Source organism: Oryctolagus cuniculus, chromosome 11 (genome assembly GCF_051225735.1).
Source record: "Oryctolagus cuniculus isolate XC-2025 breed Fujian yellow rabbit chromosome 11, ASM5122573v1, whole genome shotgun sequence".
In the NCBI taxonomy this organism is placed as follows: Eukaryota; Metazoa; Chordata; class Mammalia; order Lagomorpha; family Leporidae; genus Oryctolagus; species Oryctolagus cuniculus.
Window position 1 is genome coordinate 3,174,999 of NC_142877.1, and position 27,894 is coordinate 3,202,892.

Sequence of the window (27,894 nt, forward strand, 5' to 3'; positions counted from 1 at the left end):
CTGCCTCAGATGCGCATCCTTCCCAGCGTCCTCAAAAGGAAAAACGGAGCGAATCATGCCGCCTGCCTCCTGGAGCCCCCAAGGATCTACCGAGATAACGCACGTGACGATGCCATTGGCACAGCGTGGACACACGGCCGGCGCTCGGTGCTGTGGCGTTGGCAGGGACACTCCGCCCTGGCGGGCGATGAGGGGCATGGGCTGGGAAGAGGGGAGGCCCTCCCAGTTGCTGAGGGTCTGAGCGGCAGGAAGGGACAGTTAGCAATCGCTGTCGCCCCTTGAAGAGGGTCCAGGCTCGGGATAAACTTGACGGGAGGGGGAGAAGGCTGCGGGCATTCCAGGGAGGGGGCCGTGTTGGGAGCCGGGGCGTGGCGCGTGCATTGGAGAATCAGGTGAGGGGCAGTCCCCGGCCACCTCGGGAGAGAGGAGAGCGTGGGGGAAAGGAGACGGAAAGACCAGGGGAGGCGGCCTGGGGAGAGCCGGCTGGGGGACTCGCTTCTTGTGTGGCGCGCACAGCTGCAGGGCTCTGAGCATAGGGCAGGACCACGAGGGAAATGAGCGAGGGCAGCGCAGAGCCGGACCGCACCTCGTGCCGCGTGCGTGCGTGCGTGCGTGCATGCGCTCGTGCCGCGTGCGTGCGTGCGTGCATGCGCTCGTGCCGTGTGCGTGCGTGCGTGCGTGCATGCGCTCGTGCCGTGTGCGTGTGTGCATGCGTGCGCGTGCTGCCGACAGGGCCTCTGCCGGCTGTCAGCAGCGGCGGGCACGGAGGCTGAACGACCCCCGCGTTTCCTCGTCTTTGCTCGCCTGTGTTTTCTAATTTTCTGCAAATGGCACACATTACTTGCATAATTAAAAAAAAAAAGCAATAAAAGCTGTAAATAATTAACATGCTCGCTCTCTCTTCAGGACTTCAATCAAACGGATGTTTTTCAACCCAGTCATTTCAAATATTTGCCGGATTACTGGTCCTAAAAAGGCACCGTCGGAAAACCCACAGGACCGCGGGGCGCGGCCGGACGGGGCAGCAGGGGCAGGCCTGGACCTAAACTCCCGCCCCCACCAAGCAGGAACTCTTTCATGAAGAACGGGGGTGTTTCTGCGGGTCCTGTGCCCAGCTCTCCGCGCGGGCGGAGCCGGGGCAGGTGTGGCGCTGGCACGGTGGCCGCACGTCCTACCTCTTGGGGTTGATCCTCAGCTTTTTCTGCTTGCTGTTTCCGCGCCACATCCTGGTCCTCCGCTGAGGCGGTCCCTTCTTCTGCTCTGGCTCAGACCCCGGGTGCTGGGCCATCACCCCTGGGAGCTGAAAACAGCAGGCATGTTGGCATCGCACTGCACACGGCCCTCGCGACAGGCACAACCCAGAGGGCTTCTCTCTGCAGACGGGTGCCTGTCTGCGGAAACCCAGGCATGCAATTGCAGCACTGACCAGCGGCCTGAGTCCGTGAGGGGCTGCCACCAGGCTGGGCAAGCGTCCTGACCACAACCTTCTGGAACCTTCCCTGGGCTGGACCACAAAGGAGACCTCTGTGGCCAGGAGGCTCAGAGCTTGGTGCTACTTCTAGTCACGAACAGGATCTCAGGGACAATACTTCTTTCTTTAGAACTGGTTTTCACAGCTGTCTTTCTGTTTGCTTTGCATTTCTGGCTTCTATACTTTCCTGCCCTGCGTGTGGTCACCCCAGTGTCCCTCAGCACCGGCTGGGAAGACGCAGTAACCAACAGCCGATGACACCAGGGACCGCCTCCCACGCTCACGCGGCCGGCCCAGTCCTGCCTGCTAAGCACGCCCCCTGGGCACACCGGCCCTGGGCAAAGCCGGGCTTACCTTGGATGCCAGTGCCAGCACGCCTCCTCTTCCTCCTCTTCCTCCTCCTCCTGGGCGCGTCCTGGTCCATCCTTCACCGCCCACAGATGAGGGGTCAGGACCCTCATCCTGGGGGCCACCTCCCGGGAAGTGCAAAGCCAAGTACACAGAGGAGCTCTTCTCCTGCTCCACGGGCAGCGGCACGCTGCGGCTCAAGCAACACCACGTGAGCCGGGGCTCCGCCCTCAGGGAGGGGAAGGGGCTGTGTGCCCCGGAACTCCTGGGGGTCCCTGAGTGAGGAGACAAGGCCAGCTCAGGCCAGCCTGGGACTGTGGGGAAGCAGCTGGACTGCAAGGGCCAGTGGAGTTGGGGCTCTGTCTGGGGCCCGAGAGGAGACGCCTCTGGGGAGGTCCCAGGAGGCCCTCCCAGCCCCGGGGCGGGGGTCCCATGATCTGGGTCGCTCCCGTCTGGGTCGCTCCCGGAGGGCTTGGTGCTCGCCGAGGGACAGGGGTGGTGGGTGGTGAGGGTCTCGCCCTCCACGGCCTGGGCACAGGAGGACGCGCGGGCGGCTGTGACCCCGGAGGTGCCTGGCGCTGCCTCGGGAGACTGCTTGGCCGCAGGGATGCCAGCGTGTGCCCTGGCTCCCTCCTGCTCTCCCCCCTGCTCCTCCTTCCTCCCGGTACGCGGCCTGCACCAGCGGGGGTCCTCCGAGATGCCACCTGCCTCACCCGGGGTTGGGCCTGCGGCTGGGCTGGGAGCCAGGGGAGGGCCAACGACGGACGCCAGCTCCTTGGGCCCTGCAATCCTGCAGGCAGGGTCCGGGCCCTGCAGGGGCCCCTGGACGCCGGGCAGAGGCGCAGGCGTCTCTCGCTGAGGTAGCCGGAGGAGGTACTTGGGGGGGAAGGCATTGTGTACCACGGCTTGGGGCTGGGGGGCTGCCATGGGGCGAGGCCCGGGGGCCCCGGCTGCAGCTCGCAGGGGGGACTCCTTGTCCCTGGGCGCAGCAGGAGGGGCAGCTGAGGAGGCGCCAGGGGACTCCAGGGCCTCGCCCACCCGCCCGGCACTCCCGTGTGGCTTCCCTGGAGTCTCCCCGAGGTCCCCGTCCTGCTTCCGGGACCGTGGGGAGGTGGCTCCTGCAGGGGCACCCAGGGTCTCTGCCGCCAGGGTCCCCCGGCTGTCTGGCCCCTCCACCTTCGGCTTCTTCCTCTCCGAGGGGAGCTGCAGCTCCCCAGAGCCACGGCTGGGCCGTCTCAGGACTGCATGGGCCCAGGGACCTGTCTCCTCCACACCCCCACCACTGCAGGCACCCCCTTCCAGCTTGAGGTCTGGCAAAACCGGTCTGGAGGCCTCCAGGTCACCCTGTTGGAGGGGGCCAGGCGCTAGGGGCGGCTGCTGCCCCGGTTCCAGCCTCCCGTTGGGAGGGAACAGGGGGCTCCTACTGCCCAGGCAGGGCGGGGCTGTGCTGCCGAGGGTAGGGGGTGACCCGGCTCTGGGCGCCCGGTACTGCTCACTGCCTCCCGCTCCAGCCGCCTCCTCCCTCTGCTTCGGGGGCTTGGACCCCAGGGCGTCGTCTGGGGCCGGCCCACTCGCCCAGGGCCCCTGCTTGGCACCCATGGAAACGTGCCCGGGCACGGGGCTCTTCCCGTCTTGGGACTGGGCTGCGCCCTCGCCCGCTACAGCCTCTTCCCGGGGCAGAGGAAGGTCCGGTGCTGTGGTGCCGGCCCCTCTCCCCTCCCGGCCTCTCTGGCCTCCGTGGTGGCTGCTCTTCATTTTCTGGTACAGTCTCTTGAAGGTCTCGTGCCCGTACACCTGCCACTTCTCCTGGGAAAACATCTCCAGCCTCCTCTGGCTGCCCCTCCTACCGGCCGCTCGGCCCTTACTGGCTGTCCCCTCTCCCGGGGCTGCTCTCTTTCCAGCTGCGTCCTCTTCGGGGCCCGGGGTGTCACCAGCGGGGGTAGTGGGCAGGTCCTCCACGGCAGCCTGTCTGACCAGAGCCCGGGGGTGCCCACCGGGGATGTCCGCCAGCGTCAGCCCCGCGCGGTAGCCCAGGCGTGCTGGGGTGGGCCTGGGGCTCCCAGGACTCAGTGTGCTGGGGCAGGCGTCCTGGGGGTCGGCGGGCTCTGGCCAAGTCCTTGAACCCTCCACGAGAGGCAGGGAGTTGCTCCTGGTGACAGGGACGCATTCCACAGCGGTGGAGAGCTGAGTGGGGACGGAGTGGAAGAAGAGGGGCCGTGACTTGTCCAGAGAGGTGAGGGTGGAGCGGGCCGGGCCGAGGGCGGCTCTCCTGCGGCCGGGCTCCAGCGCCCGGATGTCGAAGTGGAAGGAGCCCTTGAAGGTGTAGGGCGTGGGCAGGTCTATGCTGCCCTGCTTGGACAGGACGGTCTTGCGGGGCCGCACGTGGTCCAGCTGGGGGTCGTCCACCAGGGCCTGGTTGCGGGAGATGAGCTGCGTGATCCGCTCCTCCAGACGCTTCTTCTCTAGCTCCAGGCTGGCCCCTGGCACTGCGGGCTCGGTCTTGGGCCCCCCAGGCCCCGGGCCCGGGGCTCCCTCTCCCTCGGATTCGGTGCTGTGCTCAGACAGGCTGTGCAGGGGGCTGGAGAGGGGCGGCGGCTGCTCGGCGCTGTCGGAGCGGGACAGGTAGCCCGAGTCGGTGCTCTCACACTTCCTCAGCCGGCCCTCGGAGCCCTTGGCATCCCAGGGCTTCTCCGAGGCCGTGGCCTGCTGCCGCTGCAGGGAACATGGCTTCTGCTCCGGCTGTGGCCGCCGGGGCTGTGTGCTGACCAGCGAGAGCCCGGGGCATGCCGCATGGGCGGAGTCCGGAGGGACCTCCCTGTCGGCGGGGGTGGACCCTGGACGGGAAACCGCTTCGAGGTCCTTGGCCTCGAGGGGCAGCCGGGCTCCCAGGGGGAGTCTCTCTGAGGCCCCCTCTCCTGTCCCTGCCCTGGAGGTCTCTCCAGCCTTGTCGGCCTCGTGCAGGAGGCCGGCCCCCGCCCCCTCGGACTCGGAGGACAGCCGGGAGTTGTTGAGGTGGGTCTGTGTCCGCCTGTGCTTGTAGAGGTTGCTCTGGGTCTTAAAGGCAATGCCGCAGGCCGCACAAGGGAAGGGCCTCTCGCCGGTGTGCGACCGGATGTGCTTCTCCAGAACGCTGGGCTTCAGGCAGTCGCGGCCGCAGTGCGGGCACAGGTACCTGCTGGCATTCCGCACCTTGCCCGGGCTGCCCAGCGTGGGCCCCGGCGACAGCACAGGCAGGGCGCCCACGAGGCTCACGGTCAGCGTGGAGGCTGTGGGCTTCCCCACCTGGGCCACACTGGGCCCCTCCGGCTGCAGCAGGGGGCTGAGGAGGAAGGGCAGCCCGCCCCCGTCCAGGCTGCCGGTCACCAGCGGGGCGCGCGGCTGCAGGCCCCCGGGAGGCACGGTGTGGTACAGGGGGATGGGCAGCGCCTTCAGGAACACGGTGGGAGCCAGGCCCTGCTCTGGCGGCAGGAGGACGGGGCCCAGGGTCAGGCGCGGCGAGGCCTGCCCCCCCGGGGCCCCTGGGGGACCAGGCGCAGGAGCCGGCTGGTCCCTGGCAGGTGGGGCAGGGCAGGTGGGTTCCGGAGCCTCCATGCCACATCCTCTGGACGCTGGCCAACCTGCGGGCGGCGAGAACACTTTACTGTGCCTGCCTCTCCCCTCCCCGCCCCCCTGCCCCCGCTGCAGCCTGGCAGCAGTGTCCCCAGAGAGTACCTCGTCCCCACGTAGGCCAAGGGGACACCGAGGCTCCACCCATCATGCCACTGACAGGTGGTAAGGCAAGAGGTGGGGCCAGGGCATGTCTGACTGCGGCAGGCCCGGTGCCAGCACACACAGCACCGCCTACAGGAGACCCAGGGAATGTGCCGACTCAGGACCGGGGAGACGCCTGCAGCTCCTGCAGCTCCTTGGAGTCCACAGTGATGCCGTGCATGGGGGCGAGCCTCCCCCCTGTCTGGGACTCAACTGCCAGGTCTGTAAAATGGACAGGGAATCGGCCTTTCCCGCCCCCGGGCCCTGGGGCTCTGCTATAGGACGGGGACCATAGGGAGAATGGTGACAGGAGCGGAGGTTTTTGCCAAAACAAATTACGGGATTCTCAGATGACGCTGAATCTCAGGCAAGCATGGTTCTGCCCCAAACATTGCGAGGGCCGTGCTCATGCTAACACCCCGGTCACTGCTTCTCTGGAATCACACGGAACGGAGCCCCCTCCTCTTGACCTGGTGACACGAGAGCAGTGTCAGGCGAGGCTCTGGTGCCGGCCCAACGCCCAACGCCCAGATTCAGCTGGGACTGAGTCGGTTCTCTCTAAGCCAGGAGGGGCAGGTGAGCAAACGCATCGTGAAGGCAAAGTGAGAGTCAGGGAGAGAACTGTTGCACGGGTCTGCGGCTGGAGGAACGGAGCTCCGGCTCTCCCTCAGGCACCCATCTCCAGGGGCTGCGAGAGCCACCGACCGCCCAGGAGAAGAAGAAAGAAACAAATTCAGCCCTTAGCACAGAGTGTGCTGGAAGGAGGGCGTGCTGGAGTCAAGGAGGCTTGAGAGCAGATTGTTAAATTTTCAGGAATTTTGTAAGCCAATTGTTAAACACAGCCATGATCCAAAGCTGAATTGTGCAAACTTACAACTAAATAAATTAAGTTAAAAACAGAGAGTACAGAGGCTGTTGCTGTGGTGTAGCGGGCAAAGCCGCTGCCTGCAGTGCCGGCATCCTATGTGGATGCCGGTTCAAGTCCCAGCTGCTCCACTTCAGACCCAGCTCTCTGCTGTGGCCTGGGAAAGCTAGAAGATGGCCCAAGTCCTTGGGCCCCTGCACCCACGTGGGAGACCTGGAAGAAGCTCCTGGTTTCAGATCAGCTCAGCTCTGGCCGTTGTGGCCGTCTGGGGAGTGAACCAGCAGATAGAAGATTCTCTCTCTCTTTCTCTCTCTCTCTCTCTCTCTCTCTGCCTCTGTAACTCTGCTTTTCAAATAAATAAATAAATCTTAAAAAACACACACACACAGAGACTACAACTGGCTATCTGCCTAGAAAAGAATAAAGAATGGACCCCTACCTCGCACCATAGACAAAACTGATTCAAAGCGGACCACAGACCTTTATGTAAAAGCAAAAGCTACAAGGCTCTTTGGAGCTAGAGGATTAAATCTTCATGACTTTGGATTTAGCAACAAATTCTAAAATATGATACCAAAAGTACAAGCAGCGAAAGAAAAAATGTACAAATTTGATTTCAAAATTAAAAACTTTGATCAAGGGGGGCTGGCGTTGTGGCGTAGCAGGTGAAGCCGCCACTTACAACACTGGAATCCCATACGGGCACTGGTCTGTGTCCCGGCTGTTCCACTTCTGACCCAGCTTCCTGCTAATGGCCTGGGAAAGCAGCGGAAGATGGTCCAAGTGCTTGGGTACCTGCTCCCTTGAGGGAGACCTGGAAGAAGCTCCTGGCTCCTGGCTTTGGTCTGGCCCCAGCACGGACTGTTGCAGCCATCTGGGGAGTGACACAGCTCTCTCTGTGTATGTCTCTCTCTCTCTGTAACTCTTTCAAATAAATCAATAAGTAAATAAATCTTTTTTAATTAAACTTTCATCAAAGGATACCAATAAGAAAGCAAAAAGGCAACCCACAGAATGGAAAAAAAATTGCAAATCACATATCAGATATATCCAGAATATATAAAATAAGCTCTTCTTTTAAAAAAAGATTTATTTATTTATTTGAAAGGCAGAGTTGCAGAGAGGCAGAGGCAGAGGCAGAGAGAGAGAGGTCTTCCATCCACTGGTTCACGCCCCAAATGGCCACAACAGCCAGAGCTGTGCTGATCTGAAGCCAGGAGCCAGGAGCTTCTTCCAGGCCTCCCACATGGGTGCAGGGGCCCAAGGACCTGGGCCATCTTCCACTGCTTTCCCAGGCCACAGCAGAGAGCTGGATCGGAAGTGGAGCAGCTGGGACTCGAACCAGCACCCATGTGAGATGCCGGCACTGCAGGCGGTGGCTTCACCTGCTACTTACAGCACCGGCCCCATAAAATAAGCTCTTATAATTGAACGAGAAAATTACAGATTACCCAGCTTAAAAATGAGCAAATGACTTGAATAAACATTTCCCCAAGGAAGACACACAAGGACATGGAGGGATGTGCTCTGGTCACTTAAGGAACTGTGAACTACAACGACACACGACTTGGCCCTGGGTGGAACGGCCGTAACAGGAGTTGGTGAGGATGCGGAGGGGTGGACCAGGAAAGCAGTTCTGGTAGGAGCGTGCGGTGCCGTAGCCACCACAGGAACAGTCTGGCATTCCCGCAGAAAGATGGATAGGTGCCGTGTGGCCCAGCAACTCTGTTCCCAGGCATAGATGGAAGGCACAGGACAAGGATTCAGACACACGTGTGCTCATGCATGCTCACGGTAGCCCCACTCAAAACACCCTGCAGGTGGACGCAACATAGACACACACCCACTGTGCGCCAACAGCGGCAGAACCGCAGGGTGGAGCATCATGCAGCCACAGGAGTGGAAGTCCTGGCACGTGCCTTGAAAACAGTTTGCTGAGTGCAAGAAGCCACACACGAGGCCCGTGTTGCGTGTTGTATGAAAACCCCAGGGGCCGGCACTGTGGCCTGGTAGGTTAAGCCTCCACCTGCAGTGCCAGCAACCTATATGGGCTCCAGTTCGAGTCCCAGCTGCTCCACTTCTGAGCCTGCTCTCTGCTACAGCCTGGGAAAGCAGTAGAAGATGGCCCAAGTCCTTGAGTCCCTGTACCCATGTGGGAGACCTGGAAGGGCTCCCGGCTCCTGGCTCCTGGTTTCGGATCTGAGCAGCTTTGGCCATTGCAGCCAATTGGGGAGTGAACCAGCAGATGGAAGACCTCTCTCTCTCTCCTCTCTCTACCTCTCTCTCTCTCTCTGCCTTTCTGAAACTCTGCCTTTCAAATAAATAAATGAATGAATATTTTGCTTAAACATACCGTAGAACCGAGCAGGCCGGGAAAGGATTTCAGAACAAAGCCACAGTGAGCGAGGAACTCTGGGAGACGAAGCTAAAACACGTGCCGGACAATTGCAACTTTGCACACCCACGTTACGTGGTCTCCCCGTGGCTTGTTGCTGGGACACAGGAGAAACCTGCCTGAGGCCGGCGGGCTCTGGCGTGACGGCGGCGCCACCTCTGGCTGGCGTTCCCGGGCCGGGGGCAGCCTGGGCTCAAATCCAGCCTTGCCCCTTCCTTACCCACGGAGCTGCCCAGCACGTTCTTTCGACTCTGGGATGTCCACATGCCGCGTGGGGATGGAATGGGCGTGTGGGGCAGTGGGTAAGACGCTGCTACGTGCGCCCAGATCCCACATCGGGGGCCTGGGTTCAAGTCCCAGCTCCACTACTGCTGCCACCATCGTCCTGCTGATGCGCACCCTGGGAGGCAGCTGGTGACGGCTCGAATAGACGGACCACTCCCACCCACGTGGGGGACCCTGACGGGTTCCCAGCTCCTGACTTTGGCCTGGCCCAGCCCAGCTCTTTGCAGGCATCTGGGATGGGAACCAGCAGACGGGATCTCAATATCTCTCTCTCTCTCTCTCTCTCTCTCTCTCTCTCTCTCTCTGCCTTTCAAATAAATAAAATGTAAGAATAAATAAATAAATAAGAGGTGAACAAAGAGTAGGCAGATACTTTCCACACATTTTCATCACAGCATAAATGCGAAGTGGAGGTGATCGGCTGGGGACCACCCGTCCGTGCCCAGGACAGGCCTTCGAGAATTTCACGGACAGCAGGCATGATGGAGAAAACCACTCATGGGTTCTGAAAAACGTTGCACCCCAGAAGACTTTCCAGCGCTGCAGCAACGCCAAGGCCGATGCCCGCGCAAACAGCTGGCTCTGCGGAGGCCCCGAGGTGGGCACCGGCCCAGCTCGCTGAAGGCAGAGCGCGCTACAGCCGAAGGAGCTGCACTCCCGGCCAGCCTGGCCGACGGTGTTTTGTGATTCCCTCTGGGGAAGTCCCTCACTTCCTTGGGCTTTTGCTTTCACCGGCAGAGTGGGAAGAACACGTGTGGACCCAGGGTGCTCTGCGGCGACAGGTGTCCGAGGCACCTGCTCAGCTAAGTGACAAGGAAGAGCCCCATCGTGACGACGGCTGTGACTGCGACTGTTGTGCGGCCAACAGAGAAAGCAGAGAGTTTGCTGTTAGCCGGAAGGCAGGGCCGACGGAGGAGGGGACCAGCGTCCGGGACGGCCCCTCCTCCTCTACTATGAACGTCACCTCTGCTGGCTGCGCCAAGCCCAAGGGACAGGCCTGGCCACGCTGGAGGCTGACCACCGTTGCTTGCAGCCCAGAGCACATACAATTAAACACCACGCTGATCGCCCGACAGGCTATAAACAGATTTGTTTATGATGCAAAACAATGTAATTCAGAATGCTGGATTGGTGATGGTTATTGTTTTATATAATTACAATAATTAGCCAGAGAAGTAGCAAACAGATGTGATCTGGAATTCAAAGGACGGGGAGGGAAGAGCCTCAAATGCTGACGAGATCAGAGCACTGCAGAGGGAACCCCTGGGCGTGAAGCTGCCGTGTAGAAGGAGGAGGTGTGGGCAGGCCCCCTGCGCCCACGAGGTGCAACGTGCCACGGTCTCCGGGCCCGAAGCCGCCTGGGGAGTTCTCATCGGCTTCCTGCGTCTCGCAGCAGCGCCATCCTGCCCTCATTTCTTCAAATTAAGGTAGGATTTGCATACGGTAAAATTCACCCTTTTTAGTGACAGCCGGATGAATTTTGACAAGCAGGTGACGTGCACGACCACCAGCACGTTCAAGGCACTGAAGAAACCATCACCCCCAGGCCTGCCCGTGCCTCCCGGGGCCAGTCCCTCCCTCCACCTGCAGCCACGGTCGAGCGTGGTGTCGTGGAGCCCTGCGCTGTGGAACCTGTCCAGTCTGGCTTCTGCTTAGGACGAAACTTTGAAATCTCTCCAACGTGTTGAGTCCTTCAGTACTTCACTAGAAGTTTTATTTATTTGCTTGTTTTCATTCTGCTTGAAGGGCAGTGAGAGAGAGAGATCTTCCACCCGGTGATTCACTCCCCAAAGCCCTGCTACAGCCAGGGCTGGGCCAGGCTGAAGCCAGGAGCTCCATCCGGGTCTCCCACGTGGGCGGCAGGGACCCAAGCTCTTGAGCCATCACCACTGGCTCCGGGGCTGTGCGCCAGCAGGAAGCCGAATCAGAAACAGAGCCCGGACTGGAGCCAGGCCCTCTGCTGTGGTGCAGGCATCCCAAGCGGTGTCCTAGCCCTGCACCAGCTGCCCACCCGAGCTCGCCACCTTTCTGGTGGAGTGGTGTCCCCGTGTGTGGCGTGCCACGGTCTGCTTTTCTGTCTCCCTTCACTGCTGGTTCGTGTTGGACGAGGCCCCCTGGGAGCAACAGCAGGTGTCCCTGGCCACCTCAGTGAGGGCCCAGAGCGGAGCCAGAACTCCCACGCCCCCCAGGCAGCGGTGAGACCCCAGAGGGGATCAGCAGAGCTGAAGGGGAAACCTGGGTGTTCACCCCATCCCCTCGCCTTCCAGATGAACGTCAAAGGAAGCCAGCAAAAAGTGTCCACGTTGCACCCGAAAACCACAGTGACAGCAAGAAGGGAGAAGACCTCAGCCGGGATGGGATGGGAAAGGCCACCTGTGGGTGGGGCCCCGAGACGTGGGTGGTGCTGGGGTTCCCTGGAGCCCCTCTGAAGGGCTTCCAGTGACTGGATAGGAAGGGGCCGGAGCAAACCAAGACGGCAAAGGCTCAGCGGAGCAGGAGAGCAAAGGATACCCAGATGGAGGTTTTAGAAATGAAAAACATTTATAACCAAAAATTTTAAAACTCAATGGATGGGCTCACTGGCAAAATGAAGATAGGGGTAAAAAAAAAAAGAAAAGAAACAGTGACAATGAAGATAGACAGTAGAAATTACCCAATCTGTGTAACAGAAACAAACAAATGAAAAAAAAAAAAACACCTAAGGAACCTGCCCACATTGTCAGAGTCCTGGACGGAGAGGAGGGGCAGGCAGGGCTCCAGCAGCACGCACGGACGGGCAGGTGCTCGGCCAGCGGCTGAGGCCTCAGTCAGGCGCCCACGTCCCCAGCAGACCCCCTGGGTGTAGTACCTGGCTCCAGCTCTGGGGTCTGCCTCCAGCATCCTGCCAGCACACACCCCAGGAGGCAGCAGTGCAGGATCAGATGTTTGTGTTCCCGCCCCCATTTGGGGGACCTGGACCTGGATTGAGTTCCAGGCTGTGGACTTCACCCCCACCCGTGCCGCTGTTCTGGGATCACCTTGTGCGTGAATCAGCAGGTGGGACTCTCTCCCTCCCCACCCCCTCCCCCTCCCCTTTCCCCTCTCCCTCCTCTTCCTCCTCCCCCTCCCCTCCCCTCCCCCCTCTCCCTCTCCCTTTCCCTCTCCCTCAATTGAAATTCTTCTAGAAAGTGCTCAAGGGACGGGCATTTGGCACCGCACTAAGACACTGCTTGGGATGCTGCATCCCACACGGGAGCGCCTGGTTCGAGCCCCGACTCCTCTGCTTCCTATCCAGGTTCCTGCCAATGCACACACTGGGAGGCAGCAGATGAGGGCTCAGATATGGGTCCCCACCACCCACATGGGGTCCTGGATTGGGTTCTGGACCCTGAACTCCTGGCCGCAGCCTGGCCCAGCTCTGGCTGTGGCAGGCATTTGGGAAGTGAACCCGCAGATAGGAGATACCCCCCCGCCTTTCAAATAAAATGAAAATAAATTTTAAATGTTTTTTATTTAAAAGAAAGAGAACTCAGAGAAACATGACTGAAACCTTCACTTTGGTAAAAGACATAAACCTACAGATTCAAGAAACTGACCAACAGGATAAACTCAAAGGGGTTCATACCAAACACAGCATAGCCAAATTCCTGAACTATTGAACGCAGTGGGAGAAACAGCTGAATCCTGGAGAAAAAAAATGATTCTCCACAGAGCAGGTTTCAAGGGACGGAAGAAAAGAAATGTTGACCCAAATCCTATTGCCCATGAGAACATCCTTCTAGAATGTTCTAGAAGGAGAAATCCAGACTTCTCCAAAGAAAAGAAAACAAAGAGCATCCGTCATCAGCAGCCCTACCTTCAAGGACTTGGCTAAAGGAACTGCTGTGGACAGAAAGGAAAGTAATGAAGAAAGAAACCCGGAACAGCTGGAAGGAGCCAGCGTCAGAAACGCAGGCAAAGCTGACTTCCTTCTGGGCTTCCTGAATTACGTCTGGAGTTGGAAGCAATATTGCTAGCACTGTCCACGGCCAGTTCTAAGTAGGGGCTCATGGCGGGAGGGAGGTGTCTACACCTCACTCTGAGTGTGGGCACACAGCACGGGGCAGGCTTCCACACCTCACTGTGTGTGGTATAGCAGTGGCACAGTGGGCAGTGATGAACGTGGCGCCCTATGCCAGGTCGCCCCTCGGCACCATGGGGGACCAGTTCCAGGACGCCCTGAGGACACCACAACGCAGGGCTGCTCCGCCCCTGCTACACAGAGCTGTGTTCTGCACGGAGCCACGGGCGTCTCTTGGCATACTCCAGATTACTTGTCATTCCTGTGTGAACAATGGTCATCCTAAAGAAAACGAGTCTTTTAAAAAAAAAAAAGACTTATTTATGTATTACAGAGGCAGAGGCAGAGAGAGAGAGAGGTCTTCCATCCACTGGTTCACTCCCCAATTGGCTGCAATGGCCAGAGCTGGGCTGATCCGAACCTAGGAGCCAGGAGCTTCTTCCAGGTCTCCCACGTGGGTGCAGGGGCCCAAGGACTTGGCCCGTCTTCTACTGCTTTCTCAGGCTGTATCAGGGAGCTGCATTGGAAGTAGAGCAGCCGGGACTCGAACCCATGCCCATATAGGATGCCAGCACTGCAGGCGGCAACTTCACCTGCTATGCCACAGTGCTGGCCCTGCAGAGTCTGTTTTTACAGATGCAGGGTTTTTTTTCGGGTATTTTGAACTCGGGCTGGGTTGAATCTGTGGAAACGGAGGGCTGACCCGTGATTGGCATGAGGACGCCGGTGGAGTTGCCTGAGCTGCAGGTCACAAATGCGATCCTCCGCCGCGTATGGCCTCGGGCTGAGGACAGTCCGAAACCTTCTAACCAGAGCCCCGGGCAGCCAGCCCACAGCCTGCTAAGGCCAGGGGTCCTCTCAGAGCGGCCCCTCCTACTGCAAGCCCCACTTCTTCCGCTACACCCAGAGACTCAAAGCCTTCAGGTCCCCGGGTGCCTGGCGGCGGCTTACGCCCACTTCCCCACTGGTGGACACTCTGCCGTCCACCTGCGCTCCTGAGAGCTGACGGCCGTGTGCCCCGCCACTCCAGAAGAGCCAAGTCTGGCCTGACCGGAGCCCTCACCTCCTCTGCTACCTGGTGGTCAAAACTGCAGCTGCCCAAGTTTGCCTTTCCCCAGGCCCTCTCCCTCCGTCAAGGCACCGTAGACAGTAGCTCCTGTCTCAGTTGCCCACTCTGCCAGTGCAGCCCGCTGGGTGGTGTCCATCTCCCGATTGGGTACAGCCAACCTCGGAACTGGGTCTGGGAGTCTCCCCCTAAGACCCCAAAGCTGGGATGTGGGGGCTGTTTTGGTCATGCCCTTGGACTGCAGCCTGAAGCTGAGTTCTTGGCCGATGACAAATGCAGCCCCTGTAATGGCATCCCCGTCAATCAAGCTGTCACCTGGGGAATTTGTGATAAAAAGCCAATGAGAGCACGCGCCTTGGGAGCAGGCACAGCCACCCTTTCTGAGCTGCAAAAACAACGACTGTGAGGGCCACGCGTGGAGGGGGCTTTTTGAGGTCCTGGGGCTCTGACAGACAGAGCGTGACGGGCCCAGGAACGCGAGTCCCGCATGCACCGCTGTCTGAGGATCCGTTTCCTTGAGAGCCCCCGAAAGAGCCGCTCATTCCTTGTCACCGCAAGACTAACGTTGCTGAAAATCAGACGAAAACTTAATGGTGCGGAATTAAAATGGACATTGAATTCGTAGGCTTAGCAATGGCTCACGTGGAAATGAGGCATTGATCAGGAAGGAGCTGAATGTGGGAATCTCACCGGGCCTGGGGAAACTGACAACGCTGAGGTCGCGTCACCCTGGGCCTCAGTGACGAGGAAGGGTGCCTGCTTCCCCCTCCAGGGCCCACGAGGACGCGCCTTGCTCTGCCGAGACCTTGTGAGTCCCCCACTCGGGGTAGACGCCTGGACAGAGGATCTGCCCCTTCTCAGTCCACAGCCACCCCCGGCCCCAAGCCCCATCACTGCGTCTACCCTGAGTGCAGGCAGGGGACGCAGGAGGAGGCAGCTCGCACACGCGTCAGAGGGCCTCACGCTATTAGCAGAGATGGGGAATGTGCGTGGGCAGTGCATTCTAAGGGCGCAGACTGCAGGCCCCAGCAGGCTCCCAGGATGGGGACGGGGTAGGTGAGAGGATGCGCCCCAGGCTGGCCCCAGGCTGGCCCCAGGCTGGCGATAACCTGTCTGCAGCCCCACAGCATGGAGACCAGTTGGCTCCTGCTCGCCTCCCCCCCAACAGGACACCCCCAGAGAGCAGCTGCATCCCCACCCATGCAGCCTGCGAGCTCCGAAGACCTCTGTGTCTGGTGCCCACACTCGGGGTGCACACCCATGCCTCCCGCCACAGAGCGCCTGCACCCAGAAACGGTGCCGCAGCTGACTAGACAGGCTCCGGGGTCCTCCTAGCGAGCGCCACTGCCGCCCAGCGTCCGGTTCAAGCCCCGCCCGGGGGGGGGGGGGGACTGAGCTCCTTCCACATCTGCCCGCCTTGCGGAATCCCTGGTCCTCTAGAAGGCCACGTGGGCTCCCTCAGCACAGCGGACAGTGCCTACATTGGGCACCTCTTGTTTGCCCACTGTGTGGCTTCTGCTTCTGCCTGAGCCCAGAAGACCACATCTCCAAGTTGCAGTGAGTGTGTTCTCGGAGCACAGCGGAGTCCAACCAGAAATCAACAAGAGAAAGACACAGGCAAACTGCAAATGCTTGAGAACTAAACAGCACACTTTTTAATAACCCATGGGTCGGCCGGCGCCGCGGCTCACTAGGCTAATCCTCCGCCTAGCGGCGCCGGCACACCAGGTTCTAGTCCCGGTCGGGGCGCCAGATTCTGTCCCGGTTGCCCCTCTTCCAGGCCAGCTCTCTGCTGTGGCCAGGGAGTGCAGTGGAGGATGGCCCAGGCGCTTGGGCCCTGCACCCCATGGGAGACCAGGAAAAGCACCTGGCTCCTGGCTCCTGCCATCGGATCAGCGCGGTACGCCGGCCGCAGCGCGCCAGCCGCGGCAGCCATTGGAGGGTGAACCAACGGCAAAGGAAGACCTTTCTCTCTGTCTCTCTCACTGTCCACTCTGCCTGTCAAAAAAAAATAAAAAAAAAAATAAAAAAAAAAAAATAACCCATGGGTCAAGGGAGAAAGCTCAAGGGTAACCAAAAAATACATGGATGGGGCCAGCGTTGTGGTTGTGGCTGGACAGGCTCAGCTGCCCCTCCCCCGCCCGCCGCAATGCCAATGTCCTATTGGAGCGCAGGCTCGAGCCCCGGCTGCTCCACTTCAGGTCAGCTCCCTAATAATGTGCCTGGGAACGCCGCAGGGGATGGCCCAAGTCCTTGGGCCCACGTGGGAAACCCAGATAGAGTTCCTGGCTTCTGGCTTCATCCTGGGCCATTTCAGCCATCTGGGGAGTGAACTAGCAGATGGAAGACCTCTATCTGTCTGTCTCTCTCCCCCTCCCACTTTGTCATCCAAATAAATAAATAAATCTCCCAAAAAAATACACTGATGGGGGCTGCTGTTGCGGTGTAGCAGGTGAAGCCTCTGCCTGTGACACCACAGTGGGTGCCAGTTCGAGTCCCAGCTACTCCACTTCCAATACAGCTCCCTGCTTAAGGCCTGGGAAAGCAGCGAACAAGGGTCCAAGTGCTGGGGCCCCTGCATCCACGTGGGAGATCTGGATGAAGCTCCTGGCTTCAGCCTGGCCCAGCCCCAGCTACTGCAGCCCTTTGGGGAGTGAACCAGTGGATAGAAACTCTCTCTCTCTCTGTAACTCTGCCTTTCCAATAAATAAATATTTTAAAAATATACATTGATAATGAAAGTAGATCTCAAAATTTATGAGACACAGTTAAAGCAGTGCCGAGAGGGAAGTCCTCGCACTAGACGTTGACATCAGAAGAGAGAGCTGCGGATCCACTCTCGGCACCTGCCTCAAGCCAGCAAAGCAGAAGCAGAGCAAAGCAACGCGGGAGAGGAAGGAATCAATGCAGATGAGTGGGAAGTCAGTCACAGCGAAACACGGGGATAACAGAGAACGAAGAGAGAGCTTGCTCGGACAGGATTAATAAAAATCAACCTGAGAATCTCTACAAAGGCTCCCAGGGAGCGGTGGGAATGCCCACACCCAGATCAGAGTCCCTGGGTTCAAGGCCCGTGCGTGTCCCAGCACCACTTCCTGCTGACGAGCACCCTGGCAGGACGCAGGTGGTGAGTCAAGTGGCTGGAGCCTGGCACCCACCTGGGCACGGGGCTGAGTCCCTGTCCCTTACTTCCACCTGACCCCGAGCCTCGGCCACTGCAGGCTGGTGGTAGGCCAGCGGGGGGGAACCTGCATCTCTGCCTGCCTGCCTCCCTGCTCCATAAACAAAGACATTTTTTCAAAAGTGCTGACAAAGAAAACAAGGAAAAAGACACAGATTGTCAGTCTCAGGGATGAAACTGGGGCTCTACCACCACGTGCCCTAAGACACCAAAAGGACCCCTAGGACATCACGCGACCCAGGGTGATTGGAAAAATTCGACGAAGTGGACTGCTTCCTCAAAAGGCGCAGACTCCCACGTCCACCTCGCCCCAGCGGGCTCGCAGGAGAGCGTTGTAACCGTCAGAGACTGAACAAGGTCCCGAGCGAGCAGCCTCCGGGTCCCGAACCTGACAAGCCACCCCAGATGGTAAAGGGGGGTTAGTGCCAGCTCCTCGCAAGCTCTTCCAGACCCTGGAAGAGGAGGTAATCACCTCCCAGGGAACTTTACAAACCTAGGTGCCCGCCCCCAAAACCAGACACAGTGTGGAAAACGGCAGCTCCACATCCCCATCCCGGGGATACAGACACAAACCCTTTCTCAAAATGCCAAGGCCAGCGCCGCGGCTCAATAGGCTAATCTTCCGCCTGCGGCGCCGGCACCCCAGGTTCTAGTCCCAGTTGCTCCTCTTTCTGTCCAGCTCTCTGCTGTGGCCCAGGAAGGCAGTGGAGGATGGCCCAAGTGCTTGGGCCCTGCACCCGCATGGGAGACCAGGAGAAGCACCTGGCTCCTGGCTTCAGATCAGCGCGGTGCACCGGCCGCAGCGGCCATTGAGGGTGAACCAATGGAAAAGGAAGACCTTTCTCTCTGTCTCTCTCACTGTCCACTCTGCCTGTCAAAAAAAAAAATGCCCACAAATAAAACTGCGCTCCAAGAGGAGTCGGACACCCCGACCGAGGGTTCCGGGGATCCACTCAGTGTCACCCCCACCCCGACGGGAAGAAACCACTCAGCCATAACAATCGCTGTGGGAAAAGACTGGCAAAGCCTGACTCCCAGTCTTAACACTTCTCCGGAGGACAGAAATAGAGGGGGAATCTTGTCGCCCAGATCAGGGGCATCTACGAAACCCCGAAGCCGACCTCCCTAACACAGAAAACTCAAACGGTTCCCCTGCGACCAGGCACAAGAGGAAAATGCCCACGCCCCCGGCTCTGCGTCACCACATCGTCGCGAGCAAACATAAAATCCACACGGAGAAAGGAGGGTGCCCCTACCGCAGACGATTCGAGCGTCTACACAGAAAGTCCCCTGGAATCAGCATCAGCAACAAAGTCTCAGGTTAGTTCCACAAGGGCTCGGGGTTCAAGGTCACACACACACAAGTCAAGAGTGTGTCTCCATTCTAGCTGTGAATAACTGGAGACCAAAATTTCAAATGCAATGCCGTTCATACACAATACTCCCTCAAACTCCAAAAGACTGAGAATTCAGTCCAACAAAAATGCTGAACACTTATAAAACGCTGCTGGGAGACGTCGGAGGAAACCGAAATCCCACAAGGACACGCTGCGAGCGTGGACCGGAAGACTCCAGAGAGTAAAACTGTACAGATTAATGCCATCCCCGTCAAAATCCCAGGGAAGTTTTTTTTTTTTTTTTGATTATTTTATTTTTGACAGACAGAGTGGACAGTGAGAGAGAGAGACAGAGAGAAAGGTCTTCCTTTTCCGTTGGTTCACCCCACAATGGCCACTGCGGCCTGTGCACCGCGCTGATCCGAAGCCAGGAGCCAGGTGCTTCCTCCTGGTCTCCCATGGGGTGCAGGGCCCAAGGACTTGGGCCATCCTCCCCTGCACTCCCGGGCCACAGCAGAGAGCTGGACAGAAAGAGGAGCGACCGGGACAGAACCGGCGCCCCAACTGGGACTAGAACCCAGGGTGTGGCGCCGCAGGCGGAGGATTAGCCTAGCGAGCCGTGGCACCGGCCCCAGGGAGGTTTTTTTGGGGCAGAGACAAAATTATTCTAAGACTCATATAGAAAGGAAAAAGAACTAGAAGACCTCCACTAATCTTGATGCGGGATGATAAAGTGAGAAGAATCAGGCTGCCTGATTTGAAGATGTGTCATACAGCCACGGTAATCACAACGCATTGTCAGAGGCACAGCCACGTGGGTCCGCAGAACAGAATAATAATTAAAAAGAAACAGAAATACACCTGCACCAATTCATCCAACTCAGTTTTGATAAAGGTTCAAAGCAACTGAGTAGAGAAAGAAAGGCCTTTTGGTCAGTGTCTTCCATGGGCCACAAAAAACAAAGAAAAAACCTCAACCTGAACTTCACACCATGCCCTTACAAAAATTAACCCAAGAGGCAGAAGAGGCGTCCATGGGAAGTGTAAAACCACAGGGCTTTGGGAAGAAAGAGGAGGAAATTTTTAGAATCTGAGGCATAGGAAAGAGTGTCAAGGCTTACCACAAAAACCAGGAGCCATAAAAGGAAAAAATTAATTATAAATTTTTGCTCCATGAAAACCTCTGCTCATAACACCAGCATAAAAGCCCTGGCCACAGACCTGGAGAGAACGTCTGCAAGCAACAGGCGCACGACCTAGAACAACGGAGAGGAAGCTGACCTCAGCCGTAGGATGCAGGCAGGCGTTAGGCAGCCGGCAAGATGCCACTTCCCACTTCAGAGCGCCTGGTTCGAATCCCAGTTCTCCCTCCCATCCAGCCCTCTGCTAATGTGCACCCTGGGCGGCAGCCAGTGGTGGCTCAAGGAATCCAGTCCCTGACACCCACGTGGGACACAAGATTGGGTTCCAGGTTCCTGGCTTTGACCTGGCCCAGATCCAGCTGTTGTGGACATTTGAGGAGTAAACCCATAGAAGGAAGACTCTCTCTCTCTCTCATAAATAAAAATTTTTAAAAATATTTTTATAGTTTTTTTTTAATTTTTATTTATTTGACAGAGTTATAAACAGTGAGAGAGAGAGAGAGAGAAAGGTCTTCCTTCCGTTGGTTCACCCCCCAAATGGCCGCCATGGCTGGTGCTGCACCGATCTGAAGCCAGGAGCCAGGTGCGTCTTCCTGGTCTCCCACACAGGTGCAGGTGCCCAAGCACTTGGGCCATCCTCCACTGCCTTCCCGAGCCACAGCAGAGAGCTGGACTGGAAGAGGAGCAACCGGGACTAGAACTGGTGCCCATATGGGATGCTGGTGCCACAGGTGGAGGATTAACCAAGTGAGCCATGGTGCCGGCCCCTAAAAATATTTTTTAAATTTTATTTTTTTATTTGAGAGGCAGAGTTATAGTCAGAGAGAGGGAGAGAAATAGAAAGAGGTCTTCCATCCACTCCCCAAATGTCCAAATGGCCACAATGGCTGGAGCTGGGCCAATCCGAAGCCAGGGTCCAGGAGCTTCTTCCGGTCTCCCAAGTGGGTGCAGGGGCCCAAGCACCTGGACCATCTTCCACCGCCTTCCCAGCCATAAGCAGGGACTAGATTGGAAGTGGAGCAGCCAAGACTCGAACCGGTGCCCATATGCGATGCCGGCGCTGGAAGCAGAGGTTTAACTTCTACACCACAGCGCGGCCGCAAAATAAAAATTTTAAAATCCAACGGTACCCAATTGGAAAACGAGCAAAAAACATGAGACTTAATCCCTGACGCAGACATGGAGACAACAAATAAGTATGGGGGAGGCCTCAGCATTTTCAGCCACCAAGAAAATGCAAATGAAACCACAGTGAGATTTCACTGCACCCTTACCAGAATGGCAAAAATGAAAACTAGCAAGACACCAAGTGCTGGCCAGGGTGTGGAGACGCTGCAGACACGCAGGTGCACGTAAGACGAGGCACAGCTTCTCCAGAGAAGAGCCTGGCCGTTGCTTTGAAACAAACAAGCAACAAATTAAAGCCAGCAGCTGTACAGAGGACCCAGCCACCGGCCTTCCGGGCGTTCATCCCGAGACGCGAAGACCTGGTCACACAGAAGCTTGGACACCGATACGCCTGGCACCTTTCCCTGTAGCAGCTAAAGCCTGGAATCGGCCGAGTGCTTAAAGCCGCCGTGGCACATCCATATACCGGAGTACTACACGGCAATAAAAACGAACACGCCGCAGACCACGAGGCGCGCGGAGCAAACTCCAGAGAGCGGTGTGATGCCACGAGAAAAGCAGCACCCTCAAGGCTACACGATTCCGCTCATAGAACCTTCTCCAGGTGGCCAGCGCAGGACCCGAGAGCAGATCAGTGGCTGTCGGGGGTAAGGGCTGGCAGGGAAGGGGGGAGCAGGGGGCGGGGAGCATGGCCACGGGGCATCCACGTGGCGGGGCAATGGACGTGGTCCCCAGTCTTGACCACATCACGGTCAAGACCTGCCCTGTGATTGGCAGGATGTTGGCAGGGGGAAGTGGGGGAGGGACCGGGCAGCTGCAGGTGAGCCCGCGATGGTCTCAAAACAGAAAGGCTGGTTTATAAAAATAACACGTAAAGAAGAATCGAACCCAAACAAGAACAACGGTCCCCAGACGAGCCAGCGTGACTGCATGCGGCGTCTGCAGTTTACCTAGAACCCCGGCCCCAGCTGTGAGCACCACACCACCTATAACTTGTGTTCCCTGCTCCCCTGCGTGCCAAGGCGGCGTCTCCTCGCCACCCAAGTGGATGAAGAGAGCGCCATGACAAGGGAGAGAGCCCACAGGGCAGCTGGAGGCCTGGGAGGCCTCCAACCTGCGCCCAGGGAGCTCTGCTGCGAGTGCTGAGTGCTACCCCACTCCACCCCCAGGAGCTCTGCCAGCGCCGGGGGCCGGGGTGGCCTCGCAGGCGACAGCTGTGTGTGCACCTCCTCTCCCGGGCTCCTCCACCTCTCGAGTGGGGCTCAAGCCCCCGTGTTCAGAGGCCTGGCCGAGCGGGCAGGTGTGAGTGCGTGGACACAGGGGCCTCTCTGTGTGCCTGGGTTTCTGCTGCCCTTAACCAAACCCAGGCCAAGGGACCTCCCTGTGCAGGCTCAGATCTCCAGGGTAAGTTCTCGCCCCGGGGCTGCTTGGTGAGCTCATTTCCCCAGGGAGCCTCAGCTTGTCTCCGGGTCCCACCACTAACCGCCCCTCGGAGCCCCTCCCCCAGCTGGGGAGGCCCATCTTCCCACGGGGGCTCCCGGGGGCCACGGCCCCCAACCATGTGCTCTCGACACCAGCTGCCCCTGGCCCCGCTGCACGCCTGCTCTGGGCTGGGGCAAGAGTGGGAGGATGGTGGAGACGCACGCTATTTTCAAGGGGCCCTGACGTTTGCTCTGTTTTTCCCAGCAGGCCAAGGTTGTTTCTCTATTTCGGTAGATAACATCTCTGGTTTCATTCTTACAGAAAGATTTGCTACGGGAAAGCAGAGGTGCCTCACCTCCCAGAACGGGGCTCCGGGGGCTTATCTGAGACCCTGCCCGCTCTCAGCTATTTTGGATACTGGGAAGCCGAGTGTGTGTGTAAATAGTCTGTTGGCCCTCATAAATCTCGCTGAAAAATGCACCCTTTGGGTGGCTGATCAGGACCGCCATAAATAGCCTTTCTCCCAAATACCTTGATATGCAGATTAGCCCGCATCTGTGCGCGCATCAGCCGCCCCTCAGCCACTATAATGGACATTTCCATTGGTGCATTGTTGGGGGAGCAAAACAGTTCACAATCAATAAATCTCCTTATCAATGTTTTTATGCTTAGTAGAACAAGGGTTACGGACCCCGTTTCTGAAAACCACTAGGAATAGCAATATATATTTTTGACAAATGCAGCCAGTAGTGTTAAGCCCACAAGAGAATTACTGACCGGGGTCAGGCTCAGTTGCACACAGCATTTCTTCCTAACTGCCTGCTTGAGGACAAATATATCATCGAGAACGACTAGAGCAGCCTCACCCAGGGGAAGGAGCCCGTTGATTAAAAAAGAACCACGTCCTCAGTCTGCGGCGTGCGCGGGTCACGTACCTTCATGGAGAGAGGGGGCTTCCAGCCAGGGCTGCTCGGGTTCAAGCACGGGCCTGGCCCTGAGAAGACAGCCACAGGTCCATCCGGAAGGACAGGACGGCCACACTGAGGCAGGCGCGCAGGGCCCGCCCGCCACTCCCGGGGAGGGGGCTTCCCGCGCTTTGCAAGACCTGTGCAAGACTTCGGGGAGATGTCCTAGTGTCCTCCACCAGGTCCTGCTCGGCAGGTGGACCTCAGAGGACAGAGCAGGGATGTGCAGCCTTTGAAGACACAGCGAGAGAGGGCGGCGTCCTCCCGGGCTGGCTGCGGAGCCAAGTCCACGGTGAACAGAGCCGAGCACCGTGTCGAGAGACCTGGAGGAGCTCGGCTGGAGATGAAACTTGGTCTGGCTCAGAAATAGGAAGTAAACTATTTTCTATACATTACTTAACGTCACAGCAGCAACCCTTAGAAAACAGGAAGAGAGAGAAGCAGAGAGAGAGAAAGAAAACCCAGAAGCACGGCTCAGGTCTTTAGCAATCGTGATTATTGATCTAACGACTCACAGAGGCGACTGCCCGGAAGCGTAGGTGTGCATTAACGATCAGATTGTTCGGGGCGGGGAGGGGGGGTCATGCTCCTGCACAGGGGGCTGGAGCAAGCATTTGCAAGGCCTCCCCCGCGTCACCCCAGTGTTTCCTGGGATCACAGCAGGAGACCCGGCCAGTGGTCTCTGTACTGCTCTCTTCGTTGACGATTTTGACGTTTTGTCCATTGTGCACTTGTTTGCATTCCTTTTTTGTTTAAAAAAGATTGTACGGAAATGTTGTCTTGATGACCGCATTTTTGATGGCCCTCAGATTTTGCCCCGGGGCAGGGGTTGACTGCATCCCCAGCCCTCCTAGTCTCATCAACCCTGCTGGCTCTGACTGTGGAACGACCAAAGGAGCACGGGGGGTCCGGGGGAGGTGGTCATCCTTAACCCTCTTTAGAAGACACGGCACTCTACAAGGCACGGTCTGAGGCCAACAGAGGGTCCTGAGACCCAAATACGAGGAAGGAGGAGGAGACGGCTTTGGGAGAGAGACTCGGCACAACAGGCGCTGAACGGGCTGCGGAGAGAGCAGCCGCGCGTTGGCTCCGCGGGGCTGAGCCTCCTGGAGCGGGGTGCTCCCTGGCTCCTCTGTGACGTCAGTCATGACCGCTGCCTCCTGCTCGGCTGGATCCGGCTGGGGTCAGCTCCACCTGGCAGGACGAGCCGGGCTCTGGATTTGCACGTTTCCACTTCCTGCACACCCAGCACCAGGCAGCGGCGCACGCAGGCTGCGCAGGAGGCCACAGGAGTGTGCAGTTGAGAACAGGAAACAACTCATCCATGCCGTGAATCCAGCTGCACCCCACCCCCGGGGCTTCCCCACAACCCAGCAGCCTAGCTCGGGGGTCTGCCCCGGCTCTGGCACCCGTGCCCAATTTCCAGACACCTACACCTCTGCCATTCGTGAAGGCTGTGAGTGCCACCCAAGGCCACGCCAGACCCGACACAAAGTGCCAGGGGAGTTCAGGGAAGAGGGTGAGGGGAAGCCTTCCTGAGCGGAGCAGGGTGGGGTGCATTAGAGTTTGATGGACAGAACAGCAGGCAGCACACAGGGGAGGCCTAGGAATGACCCAGAAGCCTCGTGGATCCTTTGCTGTCCTGGAAGGGGCGAGGGCAGCTGGGCAGCGGTGGCCGTGGGCAGGAGGGAGGAGGGAGGAGGCTGAGGCGCTGCTGGGAGCTGCTGGCAGGGCCCAGGGTGGGGGAGAACCTGACAGCCCAGGAGCTGCCTGTCTCGGGCCCGAGAGACTCGAGCAGAGAGGGGCGGCCGGGGTCCTAAGCTGCAGCCACACCCACCCCTCTCACTCCCACATTGCACTCCCCCTTGTCCCCCAGCGTTATAGTCCGAATGCAAGCTCTTTCGTTCTTTAACGATTTTTATTTAGTTGAAAGGCAGAGAGACAGAGACAGACAGACAGATCTTCCACCCGCTGGTTCACTCCCCAGATGCCCACCAACAGGAGGTGCTGGGCCAGACGGAAGCCGGGAGCTGGGAACTCAGTTCCGATCTCCCTTGCAGGTGGCAGGGACTTGAGTACTTGAGCCGTCACTGGCTGCCTCCCAGGTGTGGCTCAGCGGGAAGCTGGAGTGCGAAGTGGAGCCAGGACTGGAGCCCAGGCATCTGACACGGGACGCGGGTGTCCCAATGCAGTGTCTTAACGACCACACAAAGTCCCAGCCCTGAAGGCACATGAACTGGACATTAATAAAGTACAAAATACACTCCATAAAACAAACACCTTTGGTGTTGATTTAATTAAGAATAAAAATAGCGGCTGACTCATGGATAAACAAAATGTGCTACCTCCTCAGAACGCAGTAGCATCAGCGATGAGAGGGAGCCGAGTTCTGATGCCCGGTGCAGCGGAGGTGAGCCTTGAAAACGTGACAGTAGGACAAAGACGGGGGACACACGGGGCCGTGCACCCTAGGAGTCCACTCGCATGCAATGTCTAAAATAGATAGTCTGGAGGGACGGGGAAGAGCGCAAACTGCGGAGTCAGGAGAGGAAGGAAATCCTGGAGAGACGGCTCCAGGGGCTGGGGTTTCTCTTTGGGGGTGTCGACAGAGTTTGGGAATGAGCTCATGTCATTGTTGCCCAGCTCTGCGATGCACTGAGAACTCTGAACTGTGCACTTTAAACGTGGTGTGCGGGGCGTGCCTCCGGCCACCCAGCATCCCACATCAGAGCCTGGCTCGCGTCCTGGACGCTGTTTCCAGCCCAGCTGCCCAGCTTCCTGCTGGTGCAGGGAGGCAGCAGAGGTGGCTTGAGTGCTTGGGTCCCTGCCACCCACGCGGAAGACCGATGGAGCTCCTGGCTTCAGCCTGGCCTGGTCCTGACCGTTGCAGGCATTCAGGGAGTGACCCAGCAGACGGAAGGTGTCCATGGAGACAGAGACAGAGATGAGAGATACCGAGAGATCGTTCTGCCTTGCAAATAATGTATAAAATAAATAAAATCTGTTACAAGGGTGACTGGTAGTCTAGGAGTTACACTTCCATACAGTAAAAAGTGAGACCCCCCCCCCAATTTCTCCCAGCTCCTCGCTGTGGTTGCACTCTGCAGAGTGAGCCGAGCATGTGGTGGTGTCACCAAAGAAAAAGCCAAAGAGTTTCCCAAGATTTAACTTGCTTCCGTGGGCCTTCATTTCCCAAAGAAACAAACAAGAAAGACAGGTCCCTCACTTGCCAAGAGCAAGGCCCATCTGGCAATTCGCAGCCCGCACGGCTGTTCTTGGAAGCAAGATTATCCCAGGCAGCTAAAAGGAAAAACCGGCAAGCCCGGAGAAGCCCTCCGAGGCCCATGGGTCCATGGGAGACACAGGTAGCAAGCCACGTGCTCAGGGCCAAAGCCGCACTGGCCTCACCCTGTGGGACATGCGTTCCTTCTAGAAGCTTCCGCCAGGAGGAACAGAAGGATCTGTGCCTTCGGGATTCTGTCCCCAAATGTGCAATCACATGGCAGAAAGCCCCCAGGGAGGGGGCTGCAAACAGCAACCCAGGCAGAGCCACCTGGCTTGCCCAGGGCTGAGGGTGGGGTTGAGCAGGGGGGCGGCGGCCCAGGCCTGCAGGGCCTCAGCTATGGGGCTCCTGAACACACGCGCTAGGCACCTGATGCGTCAGATCCACAGTGGCCGAGTCACAGGCCAGGGCCTCTCCCGGGCTCAGCCCTCTTGCTGCCGACCTTTCCCTCCCCAGAGCACCCTGTGTGTTAGCCCCATGGAGCACAGCGCCCGAGAACCAAGACCGGGCAGGACAGGTGGTCGCCCGCGGCGCTGCGGGCTCTCCAGCGAGGGGCGCGCCGCAGCAGGTGTGCGCTCCGGAGCATGCGCGCCCCGTCTTGTGGCGCCGGCGCTGCTGGCTGGAGTGCCCGGCTGCCCATGCGCACCCCAGCACCCCGCACCGCCCGGCACGAAGAGGACCCTAGGTCCCTATCCGGGGACCACGATGCCCCAGTGCTTCCTGGCCCTGCGTGGGGCGACTCGCAGGAGTAAGCCAGGTGCAGCCACATGTGGGCCCCTCTCGGGGGCTCAGCAGCCCCCTGCCCTGGGGACGCGCGGGGCCCCTTCCTGCCCCCCGCACGGCTCTCTGCTTGCCAGAGGTTCACGACCCTCGTGCTCGCGTGATGGAAAAGCGGCGGTCCCTGCGAGCGCCTTCCGGAAGCAGCCCGGCGCAGATGCGGCAGCGCGCTGACGGCGGCTGTTCTCGGCTGCGTGCCTGCAGGAAAGTACCTCTCCTGAAGTGCAATTGGACGTGCGCCCCATGCAATTATCTGTCTGCACGTACTCGGGGGCACTTAAATGATGTTTTTATTTAAAGCACGATGCATCCAGCCAGTTTTTGATTATCCATGGTAATGGGGGTCAAGGATCAGCTGAATAATTGAAATGGAAACTTTATTCCCACAGAGAGCCTCTCTCCCCTCCACCTCCTTCCTTCCTTCCTTCCGTAGCTCCCGG

At 58.6% G+C, this 27,894-nt stretch overlaps 1 protein-coding gene across 2 annotated transcripts in view; it reads right to left on the reverse strand.

The window, feature by feature from the left end:
- Window positions 1-27,894, reverse strand: part of ZNF831 (zinc finger protein 831) — a 93,795-nt gene that overhangs the window by 54,822 nt on the left and 11,079 nt on the right. The window contains exons 1-3 of one of the 2 annotated variants that reach the window (XM_051835056.3): window positions 23,365-27,195; window positions 1,826-5,436; window positions 1,176-1,300 (exon numbers count right to left, since the gene is read on the reverse strand). In XM_051835056.3, coding sequence (XP_051691016.2) covers window positions 1,176-1,300; window positions 1,826-5,410 — 3,710 coding nt within the window. In that variant the 5' untranslated portion in view covers window positions 5,411-5,436; window positions 23,365-27,195. Of the gene's footprint in view, window positions 1-1,175; window positions 1,301-1,825; window positions 5,437-23,364; window positions 27,196-27,894 lie in introns of those variants that run through there. The other variant, XM_008248825.4, reaches the window with a different exon arrangement.